The 13,889-nt window shown below is 37.1% G+C and overlaps 1 protein-coding gene across 1 annotated transcript in view; it reads left to right on the forward strand.

Moving 5' to 3' along the window:
- LOC125246551 overlaps positions 1 to 13,889 on the forward strand; it is a 224,906-nt gene that overhangs the window by 66,128 nt on the left and 144,889 nt on the right. Inside the window, 2 exon segments of the mRNA XM_048157496.1 lie at positions 1,542 to 2,246; positions 4,023 to 4,727. Coding sequence (XP_048013453.1) covers positions 1,542 to 2,246; positions 4,023 to 4,727 — 1,410 coding nt within the window.

Consider the following 13,889-nt stretch of genomic DNA (forward strand, 5'->3'; position numbering starts at 1 on the left):
TTGCTTCTGTAATAACATTTGTTTAATATAGATTTTCCCATGTTTTAACATTTGTCAATCCTGAAGAATGAATGAAAGGATTTTTAAAAATATGCAGTGTATCAAAAACATTTTGAACAATAACATTTAGGCTTACTCTTTTCTGTACTAAATGTGAAATAAAATGTTATGTATTATGTTGATGCTTGAATCTTTTACTTGTGTTTTGATTGTACTGTATATCACAAGGACTCACATTAAGATTAAATAATTCCTGTGGTAAAAATTAAGTTGTTAATATGTCTATGTGGTGTTTTTAATATTTAAGACAAGTCAACAGCACTGCTGAGTATTTTCAACTTAAAACTGCAATGAACCAAAAACAAAATCAGTCGATGTACTAGTTTCTGGTTCAAACATATATGGCTGATAAACCACTATTTCCACTTGCCATTGTGTTGTGATTACTATAGTAAAGTTGACTGAGCTGCTGTAAGTGAGTGGAGGCGGGGACCAATCTGCATATTCATGAACCTGCTTATACAAAATGAAGCAAGGGTGTAAAGTTACAATCAAACTACTTTAGGGCATGAAATCATTTTCACAACGTTTAAATATGCAATTTTGATGATCAAATATGAGTTTTAATGTATAAAAATATTGACTGCATGGAGACTAAATTCTGCAACTTGCAACTACTACTTTCAAATAAAATAAGTATATGATGTATGAAGTAGTTTACTCTTAAAATATCAATCACTTTTTTTAAATATCTGGATTTAAAAATATAACTTTTGAAAAAAAAAAAAAAAAAAAAAATCGCTACCATCTTATTTTTGTGTGTAAATCATCCTCGAAGATCATCTTCGCACTCTTCTGTACACCTGTAGCCCCGCCCATGATCTGAACACTGTGTGAAAGTCCAGAAAGATAAACAGAGTGCTGACGAACCTACAATTACTCTGGAACTCCGACTGACACAGTGTGAAGTAAAATGGACTTAAGTAAGCATTTTTAAAAAATAAAAAAAATTATAAACGTATTCATCTTGTTAATTCATTGTAAAAATGACTTTTAATCAAACTCGTCATGTTTACCGTTTCTGTGAGACATTACTACTGCTTTCACTTTCATATTGGTCGATACAACTAATAATGTTTTGTAAGCTTTTTGTTCTCCATAAAGTCATTTATGCTTATAAATATGGCTTGTCACAGATTGAATTTAAGTTTATTTGCAGAATACAGTCGTGTGTTTTAAAGTGTGTGGCTGTGCAACTATGATAGTGTCAGGTGTGCGCGAGATTTATTTATTAATTTATTAAAAATAAATTATTAATAATCTGTAATCTGTTAATCTGTATTCCCCCATCCACACCCACATGATTAAGGAAATTAAATGATTAATTCCTTCATAATTTAGTTAACCATGGATGATGATTAACTGAACTCAATGAGACATTTGTATTATTATGATTAGCATATTTTAATACAGCTTTCTTGTTAACTGTTCAGAAAACACAAACAACATGATAAGTCTGTTTTATTCTCTGTTTGTTTCAGGTGATGCTCAACATCTCTCAGATCTGAGGATTGTGTTGATGGGGTATAGAGGAGCTGGTAAGAGTTCATCAGGAAACACCATCCTGGGCAGAGAGGAGTTTGACTTGAAGACATCTGCTCAGTGTGTGAGGAGACATGGAGAAGTAGCAGACAGACACATCACTGTCATTGAAGCTCCAGGATGGTGGAGGAGTTACACTGTAGAGGACAGTCCTGAGAGACTGAAACAGGAGATTTTGCTCAGTGTGTCTCTGTGTCCTCCAGGACCACATGCTGTACTACTGATAATACATGTGAACTCTGGATTGACAGAGACTGAGATAAAATCAGTGAAGGATCATCTGGATCTTCTCAGTGAGAGAGTCTGGAGTCACACTATAGTTCTGTTCACTCATGGAGACTCTCTGTTAGACACATCTATAGAGCAGCACATTGAGAGTGAAGGACAGGATCTCCAGCGGCTGCTGGACAAATGTGGGAACAGGTATCATGTTCTCAACAATCACAACAGGAGTGACGACACTCAGATCAAGGAGCTGCTGGAGAAGATTGAGGAGACAGTGGCACAAAACAACAACTGCCATTTTGAAATAGACAGAAAGATTTTACAGGAGGTGAAGGAGAGAAGAAGAGCAGAGGAAGAGAGAGCAGAAGAACGAATGAAGAGGATGAAGAAACAGAGAGAAAACATCAGATCACAGATGAGTGAGTCCACATACTTTACAGAGCAGATATTCACACCGAGTATATGAAGAAAATCATGAAAATGTAACAGTCACAGCAATAATATCAAGAAACTTCTCGTTATTAACCATTTTTTGTCGATTCATTCCCAATAGCAGCTCACAGTTCACAGTTTTTAATGAATATGGGTCAAAGACGTTTAGATGTCCACATCAATAGAAATTTACAAAAGTGATTTTATTCTGACCTGTACTTATATTAAAGAATAAGTGAGCATACTAAATTTTACTACATTTTAAATGAGTAAAAAATTCTTGCTCACAAATGGGCAAAAGGAAAGTGACAAAATTTAAAAATGTAAAATTACAAGTAATTAGCATTTGAGGTAAAAGTGATTAATCTTTAATATGCATAAATATGATTTGTGTTGTAAATATGCCTGACAAGATTGTTACACTGATTGACATTTTAGTGGGTGTTTTCTGTAAATCATGGAATATTTGATTTTTGCTCAGAACAAAACAAGCAAATTAAACAGGACTGATTCTGATGTAATGAAAAACAACAATTCAAAGCTGTATTACACTTATTGTTTTGATGCTTGAAAACCCTTATTCATCTTTGACCCATATACTTCCTAAAAACATTATTCTGACGCTATTTGTAATTTAGTCTTGATTATTGTGTTTTCTGTGACCTGTTGTGTTTTGTGTGCAGATCATTGAAATTAAGCAATTTTCTTTTCTCCATAATTCATAATTATTTTCCATTGATAACTTTTGCTCAACTCTGATTTGAGAGTTGATTTATTGTGAGATACACATATATGTAATTATTATCAATAATGTGTAGTTTGACACTATGAGAGATATGGTAAACTTTATTTCAGTAACTCTTTTCCACAGATAGAGATTATTTAAGGGTTAGTTCACCCAAAAATGAAAACTCTGTCATCATTTACACTCCTTCATGTTGTTCCAAACCTATGAGACTTTCATTCATCTTCTGAACACAAATGAAGATCTTTTAATGAAATCTGAGAGATTTCTGTCCCTCCAGCTACACAATTACCAAACTGATGCTTCAAAAAGTTCATAAAGAGATCATAAAACTATGAATTGAGCGGTTCAGTCCACATTTTCTCAAGAGACTCGATCACTTTATATGATGAAAAGATTGAGTTTAGGCTTTTATTCACATGAACATTGATCAACTCACACATCAGTTGTGGTAAACAGAAGCTCAAGCATGTTCGGCTGATGTGTGAGAACCAATGAGGTTCATTTTTGTGTTACGCATCACGTTTGAGCTTCAGTAAGAATCAATGAGGTTCATTTTTGTGTTACGCATCACGTTTGAGCTTCAGTAAGAACCAATGAGGTTCATTCTTGCGCATCAAGCAAGTATGGTTGAGCTTCTGTTTATGTGCACTGATCAATATTTATATGAGAATAAAAGCCTAAATTAAATCTGTTCATCATATAAAGTGATTGAGTCTCTTTAGAAAATTTGGACTAAACCGCTCCGTTCATATGGATTGGTTTTACAATCTCTTTATGAACTTTTTGAAGTGTCAAAGTGTTAACATGTCATTTGCTAGAGGGACAGAAATGTCTCAGATTTAATTAAAAATGTATTCATTTGTGTTCTGAAGATGAACGGAAGTCTTACAGGTTTGAAACGACATGAAGGAGAGAAATTAATGACAGAATTTTAATTTTTTAATGAACAAACCATTTAAAGAAGATTTAAGATCTCACCCACATTAAGAAGTGTGTTTTGTTCTGTTTGTTTCAGGTGACGCTCAACATCTCTCAGATCTGAGGATTGTGTTGATGGGGTATAGATATGCTGGTAAGAGTTCATCAGGAAACACCATCCTGGGCAGAGACAAGTTTGACTTGAAGAGATCTGCTCAGTGTGTGAGGAGACATGGAGAAGTAGCAGACAGACACATCACTGTCATTGAAGCTCCAGGATGGTGGAGGAATCACACTGTAGAGAAGAGTCCTGAGATACTGAAACAGGAGATTTTGCTCAGTGTGTCTCTGTGTCCTCCAGGACCACATGCTGTACTGCTGATCATACGTGTGGACACTAGATTTAAAGAGACTGAGATAAAATCAGTGCAGGATCATCTGGATCTTCTCAGTGAGAGAGTCTGGAGTCACACTATAGTTCTGTTCACTTATGGAGACTCTCTGTTAGACACATCTATAGAGCAGCACATTGAGAGTGAAGGACAGGATCTCCAGTGGCTGCTGGACAAATGTGGGAACAGGTATCATGTTCTCAACAATCACAACAGGAGTGACGACACTCAGATCAAGGAGCTGCTGGAGAAGATTGAGGAGACAGTGGCACAAAACAACGGCTGCCATTTTGAATTAGACAGAAAGATTTTACAGGAGGTGAAAGAGAGAAGAAGAGCAGAGGAAGAGAGAGCAGAAGAACGAATGAAGAGGATGAAGAAACAGAGAGAAAACATCAGATCACAGATGAGTGAGTCCACATACTTTACAGAGCAGATATTCACACCGAGTATATGAAGAAAATCATGAAAATGTAACAGTCACAGCAATAATATCAAGAAACTTCTCGTTATTAGCCGCTAGAATCATTCCCAATAGATGGTTCAGAGCAGCTCACAGTGACACTCCTAAAATCTGTTCCTGAAGGAAATAAACACTTTAATTTCTTGAACAATCCTGTTCTTCACAGGGTGTGCTTTTGAAAATGGAAATAGTTTTACCTAATCCATAGAAAATACAAAAAAAACCCAAAACAAACAAAAAACAAAAACAAAAGCAATCAGCTTGTCTTGAATATAATGTCTCAGGTTATGCATGTAACCATAGTTCCCTGAGAACCAGGGAACAAGACAGCATGACTTATCTACGCAAAGATAAGGGCCTACCACCTGAGATAACAGCATCAGGAAGTCTAAAAACAGTCTACAACCTAGCTGTTAAACTCAACAATTGCACCTATAAAACAAGGGGATAATGGGCATACGGCCTAACTACTCCCTCGGGAGGAGGCCAGTACTAGGAACTATACAACCCGACAAGGGATAGGGATAGGGTTATAAGTAAATAACACACCTAACCTAGCTCTTGCCTGGCTGCTAAGCTATGGGCCTTCTTACAGGGCCACAAGCTTAGGGAAGCCTGGGGTTCACTTCCAAATCTCATGGATAAGAGAAAAAAAGTGAAGCTCACAAGCAAACAATGTCAGGCGGCCGATTAAGGCTGACCTAAACATGCATAACTGAAGTGACGGATGCTAACTCAAACTACTCTAGAAAACAGCAGATGAGAAGGTACTCTAAACAACAGGTGGCTAAGAGACAGCCATTTTGTGGCCTGCACAATATATACTAGCCAGCCTATCAACTTCAGTTTGGTCAAAAACCCCTTACTTTTTCCTGACTACATGCTCAGAAAACTATACAGGAAAATAAGGTCTTATTTTAAACACATAAAATATAGACCCTCCTGCGGCTCAAAGACTGAAGTCTCCTAGTGCTCCTTTTTTTTTTTTTTTTTTACATAAAAGAATGGAATCTAAGGCTCTTTTGAGCCTAAAAGATCCTCTTACTAAATAGTGGGCCAAAAGAAATAATTACTATGGGCTCAGTCATCAGTCTGACCATAAGAAGCATCTGAGCATGATATATATATATATATTAGGGGTGACCCTGAATAGTCGACGATTCGAATCTTCGATAGGAGGAGCCTGATTCGACTACCAATCTCACAGTCGAATCTTCGCAGAGGTGTTATGAGAAGAGATATGGGGGTGCTCAATATCTGATTGATTTTACATAGACATACCAGTTCTTTCCCAACAGGTTAATATACAGCCTATTATGCTAATACCATAAATAAAAATGTGAAAAGAAAGAAGCTTTTAATAAATATTTTTAATGTGCGTGAATAAATCCAACCACCCCTGTTAAAGGGATACTCCACCGTTTTTGCATATTAAACTATGTTATTCCCTTAACTAAGACGAGTTGATACATACCTCTCTCGTCTCAGTGCGTGCACTAAATCGCTCTGTCTTGCGGCGAAACTTTGTTAGCACTTAGCTTAGCCCAGTTCATTCAATAGGGGCCAAGCAGAGAAGCTACCAAACACCTCCACGTTTTCCCTATTTAAATACAGTTACTCGAGTAGTGTAACTCGACCTAGGACGGTGACACAAAACAAAACGTTGCGCTTTTCTAAACGTGTAAAATGGATAACTATATTGTATGGCGGAATACCATAGCAATTGCTCGGGAGCACTTTGACTTGGCGCAGTAATATCTTCACTCGTGAAAAGTCCTCTCACCGGCCCCTGCTCCCTCTCCTCCTCCCTCTCATTTCCGTCTTTTACCACCTGTGCTATTAGCAAACTGCAAGAGATCATTTGCAATGGCGGACTTTGTAGATGATTATGACTTGTTTGTAGCAGACCCAGAGCCATATCTGTTTGAACCCGAGTACACGGAGGAGGAATTAGCTCTTATGGACCGTGAGAGGGAAAAAAGATACGAACCAGAACAGACCGGAGCCGGCGAAAGAACACGGGCAAACAGCAATTGGTGGTGCAAGTGTGACTGTTGCGAACAGATACCGACCGAAATTGAGAGCCTGTGCTGTTCAGAATGGGACCAGGTGTTCTACATTGGTTCTATTGACGGAAATGAGAGGGAGGAGGAGAGGGAGCGGGGGCCGGTGAGAGGACTTTTCACGAGTGAAGATATTACTGCGCCAAGTCAAAGTGCTCTCGAGCACTTGCTATGGTATTCCGCCATACAATATAGTTATCCATTTTACACGTTTAGAAAAGCGCAACGTTTTGTTTTGTGTCACCGTCCTAGGTCGAGTTACACTACTCGAGTAACTGTATTTAAATAGGGAAAACATGGAGGTGTTTCCCAGCAAACACAAACGTTCCCCTAACGTTCCCATATGGTTCCCGTTTGGTTATTTTTTGGTTCTTTTTTTGCTACCTAATGAGAACGTTTCCAGAACGTTCCCTGCAGGTTATTTTTGGTTCTTTTTTGACAACCTAAAGAGAACCTCCCCAGAACGTTCCCTGCAGGTTACTTTTTGGTTCTTTTTTGTAACCTAAAGAGAACGTTCCCAGAACGTTCCCTACAGGTTATTTTTTTGGTTCTTTTTGTAACCTAAAGAGAACGTTCCCAGAACGTTCCCTGCAGGTTATTTTTTGTTCTTTTTGTAACCTAAAGAGAACCTTCCCAGAACATTCCCTGCAGGTTATTTTTATTTTTAGATTTCATTATAACCAAACTATTGCAGAAGTGTTATCTTTTTTACTGCGCGCCTCTGATCACGCGCTTCTCCAGCACGCGCTTCTGTCTTCCACAGAGAGCCGCGCACTCGCATAATTTAAAAATTAACGGTCATTTCATTTTACTGACTGGTATATAACATTTGTTTATCGATCTCTTTATTCAATAATTATTTATAATTAATATATGTATGAGTGTAAATAGTGTGATTTCAGAGACATTTGACACGTAATTAAAGACAACATGATGTTAACCGAGAAGTTTGTTAACCGACCAAAAGAGAGCACCCGCTTATTCAGTGGTAAGAAACTAATGTAATGTTATCCCAGTTAAAGTCACAATTGTTATTTTTTTAATGTCTGTGAATAAAATTAATATTTTAAAAACCCTATGTGTTGAAGTCATTGTTTGTCGCTTAAGAAACGTAAAATCTGCTATTGGTAAAGTGTCAGTAATACAATTCACAAAATCTTACATATTAATGCATACATTCGATCTTATTTAATCCTCCATAAGGTTTATGTGCTCGGATTATTTATAATATATTTCTATTGATTAAATAAAAGTTCAAAACAAGACATGGTCTGTAGTATCAATACTGTCAATGACGTCCATTCATACGATCTTCCGTGCTGCTTATACCATATGGGACGCAGAGTGATAACCAACCTACAACAGTAAATTATATCGGAGTAAAAAGAGGTTAGGGGAACGTTCTGGGAATGTTCTAAGAACGTTCTGGGAAGGTTAGGGGAACATTCTCCAAACCAACAGGGAACGTTCCTAGAACGTTCTGGGAACTAGAAACAAACGTTCCCAGAACGTTCTGGGAACCAAAAATTGTTAGCTGGGTTGGTAGCTTCTCTGCTTGGCCCCTATTGAATGAACTGGGCTAAGCTAAGTGCTAACAAAGTTTTGCCGCAAGACAGAGCGATTTAGTGCACGCACTGAGACAAGAGAGGTATGTATCAACTCGTCTTAGTTAAGGGAATAACAGTTTAATATGAAAAAACGGTGGAGTATCCCTTTAAGTTTCACTTCCATGATCTGTGACCGGTGTTACGAGATTTTCGGTTTCTGAGATTTTCGGTTTCAGAAGGCGGAACTTACATGAATATTAATGAGTTTCCCAGACATGCGCGATTGCACGTGCAACTGAGAATTTTAGTTCACATTGTATCTCAAGACATTAGTGGATTATTCCATAAAGGTAATTATATTCTCAGCGTCGCGGATGACTTATGCCTAAACTACAGTTGTTTTCAACACGTAACAGTTTATAATCAGGGGCGCCCCCAAGGGGTGGCCACGGCCACCCCTGCATAAACTCTGGCCACCCCTGTGTCCACCCCAGTATAATTTTGCATTGGGTACTATTAATTTAAATGCATAATGTAAATTCACAAGTTCATGAAGTGAAAGAAAATAAAATGCCACCAAAAGATACGCCACCAGAGTAGCTGTTTTACTGCCACCAAGAGTCTAAATAGTAATGTCTACAGACCTGAATTTCAAATGTTATTTATACTGTGAAGAGGGTAGGGTAGGGGTGTGCGATATATTTAGTCTACGATTTTATCATAATTGTTGTTTTAACGATGCACAATCGATCTGACATCCCTGTATGTGATGTTGTCTTGTAGATTAGACTAGTGTCGGTGCGCATTTAGAGTGCACGCTTTCACTGTGTTAATAAATATCACATGAAGAGTGCCGTTTTTCTCCAGATATCAGCATAACAAATGTTATATAAATTTTATTCATGTTTACATTTTAGACATCATTGCCTGTTTCTGCACAATTTCGCCAACGAATATAGTTCAGATCAAATCCAGAGCATTGTATTGCGTCCCTGAGCAACAAATGGCACTGTTTCTTTACTGAATGAATCAGCTTTTTGAACGAATAAGTTGAATCAATGAAAATTGGAAAAGATAGGCTACAAGTGACGACGAGGGAGCTTCAGTTGAACAACAGTGAACTGCGGTCAGATGAGATATTGTCAGACTATGTCAGTAAAATTCAGAAAAATGAACAGGTCCAATCAGCCGTTATTCTGTGCTCGCGGTGCACACTCAAGTATTGCATGAGCAAATGCGCCGGCGCGCGCTGCATAATTACTTTATTATAGCTTAAATAAAGCCCAAAAGAATACGAGCAATGACCGTCATTGCTCTGTTGTAAGTTAAGTCATGAAATTACCACACATGCGATTAAAGCTGCCTCAAAACTGTGAATGCATGTATTTGTTAACATGGTTTTAAAGCTATTGTTATCCAATTTGTTGGCATTAAAACGTCTTAAAAATGCACATATGTACACCAGATAAATCTAAATTTTCTCGGGGGAGCATGCCCCCGAACCCCCCTAGCAAACTATATTTTATGACCTCGGTAATTATGAAACCATAATGCAATCTGAGGTAAATGTGTATTTCTACAAATGTGCACACTTGGACTAAAACGGTGTAGGTATGTGTATGCAAATAAATGGGACCGAACCCGACTGAATGTAAAGGTTTGTGTCCTCATTATTCTATTAATAACTACCAATTGATTTTGCATGTATGTATATGTATATACATATAGGCCTATACATGGGCGACATTTGACTCTCGAGTTAGGGGGGGCAAGATTTTTTTTTTTTTTTTTTTTTTTTTTTTTTGCAGGTAAATGTCTTTTTTTGTACCTGCATCACAAGTTTGCTTGTTCTTTTATTTAATGATATTACTCATTTACTTAATAATTCACTTAATTTTATTATCACGGGAAATGACGCGAACGATATCTGTATCAGTGTCCATCATTTTGCAATTTTAAAAATATACCACAAACTACGGTGACCGGGAGGGGACATGTTCGGTTCACTTAGTTTTGTTGTGGCCACGACATATAAACTCGTGGGAACGTGATAATAAGTCGTGGCTACAAGATATTAATTCGTGGGAACGTGATAATAAGTCGTGGCTACAAGATATTAATTCGTGGGAACGTGATAATAAGTCGTGGCTACAAGATATTAATTCGTGGGAACGTGATAATAAGTCGTGGCCACGAGATCGTTTTGTCGAGGTAACGACATCCTTATGTCGTGGCCACGCGATGTAAAGTCGTGGCCTCGAGATCATATGGTGAGGCAACGAGATATTTTTCTCGTGGCCACGACTTCATTATGTTGAGGGAACGACATCTATTTCTCGTGGCCACGAGTTACATGTGTAAACAATCTGGGCTACCATAGCAACCTGAACTATCAGAAATGGATAAGATTATAATACTATTTATTTTTAATTAAGAAAAAGCGCGGAATTAATAAGTGATTATTAACATGTTGCCTATTGTGTTGTGTGCGATGCCTACAGCAGCATTCGAATGAAGTTTAGGCTATCAATAAATATTAGAATATGCCGTGTATATTTTTTATCACATCCAACAGTCTTTTAAATCCATTCACTGATTGTTAAATTTTTTATTTCATATTTTTACATTATTTATTATTATTATTATTATTAGGCTATCATTATTGGTTAAATGTTTTTTATTATGTAGCCCTATTTGCTTTATTTTCCCCTTAATTTCGTGTATCCTTTCTGTAGGCCTATATTATGTTGTTAGCTATATTTTGTAAATACTTTAAATGCCAGATCATGCCAATAAAATGTGAAATTATGACTGTATTGTAGCCGTGAATATAGGATAAATGAGCATCTGTTATTATTTGTAGACCCTCGTGCCGTGACAGCATTTGAATGAAATTCGAATAATTTATTATTATTAATTGGTTGTTAAAAGAATATTTAAGCTAAACAAAATAAAATCCATTCACTGATATAGCCTAGACAAAAACTTAATTTTGTTCATCATTTTATTTAGGTTTTATAGGCATATTAATAATAATAATACTAATAATAATAATAATTATTATTATTATTATTATTGTTATTATTATTATTGTTATAAAGACACGATCAGAAGGCTGTGAGATGGGATGGATAAATGTTCATTATCATTAAATGAAGTTTGCTATCAAATTGATAATAACAAACTTGCTATAGTGGCAACATCTCGCGCAATATAGGCTATTTATAGCTTACATTGCGCGCGATGTTGACTATATAGACAGCATTCAAATAATAATAATTTCTTAATTCCGCACTTATTTTATCATTCTTAATTCCAGGTTGCTATGGTAGCGCAGATTGTTTACACATGTAACTCGTGGCCACGAGAAATAGATGTCGTTTGTAAGGCCCGCCTAATGGGTCCAATGACGGTTTCCCACAGGACGGGGAAGGTTAACGCGTGTATGCCTTTTCAGCGCCTCTGAATGTTCACTTAATTTCACTCGTTTAATCTGACTCCAATTTCAAATGATTATTACTCTTAGGTTGTGTTTCCAATTAGAAATTAATCATTTGTTATGTATTAATTTAGATATTCGATTATTCTGATTACCTTATAGCTTCAATTATTTCGTTCACTGCAGTCCCGGTATCGCTTTAGAAGAGTTACTTCGGCCGATTTGAGCACTCTTCCCGGACACAAACTCGTCAGTCTGACCTTAAACATTGGATGCAGGGTAAATATCTACCTTTAAGTCGGTCGCGCTCTGCTTACTCGTAACAAAAAGCATAGTTTTTATATATTTACGAAAACTGCAACTTATTTAAGGCAGTGATAGTCAGAAATCGAAATGGATTTAATTGACGTGCCCCATGCTCCATCTATTAAACCTTTCGTATGAACAATCCTGAACACAGATTTGAGGTAATACCTTCGCTTTGATCTACTAGAAATAATGGATTAAGAATAATACGGAATCAACAAAATATAACATTTTATTTGTCAAGTAAAAATATAGGATGCCAATTACATTACAATTTGACAATTAAAGCCAATTCAGAAATGTTAAATGCATAACATCGATTACTCAAAGAAATGCATATATACACAGGGATGGGTGAATGTCCTCGGCGGTGTCCTTTTGGAGTGGGGGCAAGGCGTTGTCCATTGCTACTTCTTTGAGATCTTCTTTCCAGATTAAAGTTTTATTACTTTATTGCAGGACACTTTATCTCAGTTTTTGTTTAGCAGGAAAATCAAGTCTTACAGATGGCCCCTGGCCCCTTGGGGCAAATTCAATGAGTCCCTTAGGGGCCACTTTTTAACATTTCCTGCTTCCATATATTGGGTGTTGCTTTCAGAGTGTTCATAGGCTGTCTCTTAGCAGTGTCAGTCGATGGGTGCAGGAGTCAAGTCTTCATCTAAAATAACAACATTAAGGCAGGTTGAACATTAAGATAAAAGTACAGCAGGATGCATCTCTGTGGCACACAGTCCCTTTAGGTGTGTACTGTGCTGACTGGATGCTGCAGCAGCTGGACATGTCTGTGATCTTCTTGGTCAGGTTTGCTTCCACCTGCACTTGGCTGTGGTGGTATTCTGTCTGTCGAATGACTGGTTGTACCAAGTCTGTGTTGGTCAGCATGAGCAGAACGTGTCAGGAAAGTCTCATTACACTTTGTGGAAACACCTGTGTCCGCCCCAGGTTTAATTGATCCTGTGAGAAATCCTCGGTTACCTTCAAGTAGAAGGTCTGGTTTGCCAGGCAGGTCAAATTTCCATGGGTGAAGGATTCATTTAGCTGATGATGCTCCATTGCGTGCAGGACACCTGAACAACCTCTGAGTGACCATTCAATACTTGAACACTGATGAACTTGGTGTTATTGTAAGATGAGGAAAAGGGTTGTTGGAAAAACAGAATAACACAAAATAACATGATGAACATGTCAAAAGTGCGAGTGGTAAAGAAGGTCTCCCTTTCAGAGTCCTATCTTTAGAGCAGGTCTCATTTAATCAACAGATTCTTCACTATCACTGTTATGATAGTGGAATTTAGACTTGGTCTGGATGCATTAAAGGCAAGTAGCAAAGAGTCTAAATAACTAGTATATTTACCAGTGGTATAAATAATTAAATATATCACATACTTAAACATAGAAATACACAATTTCATAATTACAATTATAAAACTGTCTATAATAGTTGTTTTAACTGCACATCCTTAATGCAGAACTTATGCTTCAATCAAGTCAATTAGAGAATGGAATTTACAGAAACGGAGACTTAAAATCTCTTGTTTAGCTTTTACAACCATCATCTGTGCATTTGATGCACAGGCTAAGTCACACTCAAGAATAGAGGTCTGGGAATTGAGTACCTGATTTATAGAAATGCCTGCATTTCAGTTCTAACTGTTTAGTTCAATTTGTCATTAGTCATATGTTGGAAACTAGGGGGCCCTCCTAGTTTGCAACAATGCCAAGGACTGAAAGAGACCAGTTACATTACTGAATAG

Source organism: Megalobrama amblycephala, linkage group LG15, assembly GCF_018812025.1.
Source record: "Megalobrama amblycephala isolate DHTTF-2021 linkage group LG15, ASM1881202v1, whole genome shotgun sequence".
Classification (NCBI taxonomy): Eukaryota; Metazoa; Chordata; class Actinopteri; order Cypriniformes; family Xenocyprididae; genus Megalobrama; species Megalobrama amblycephala.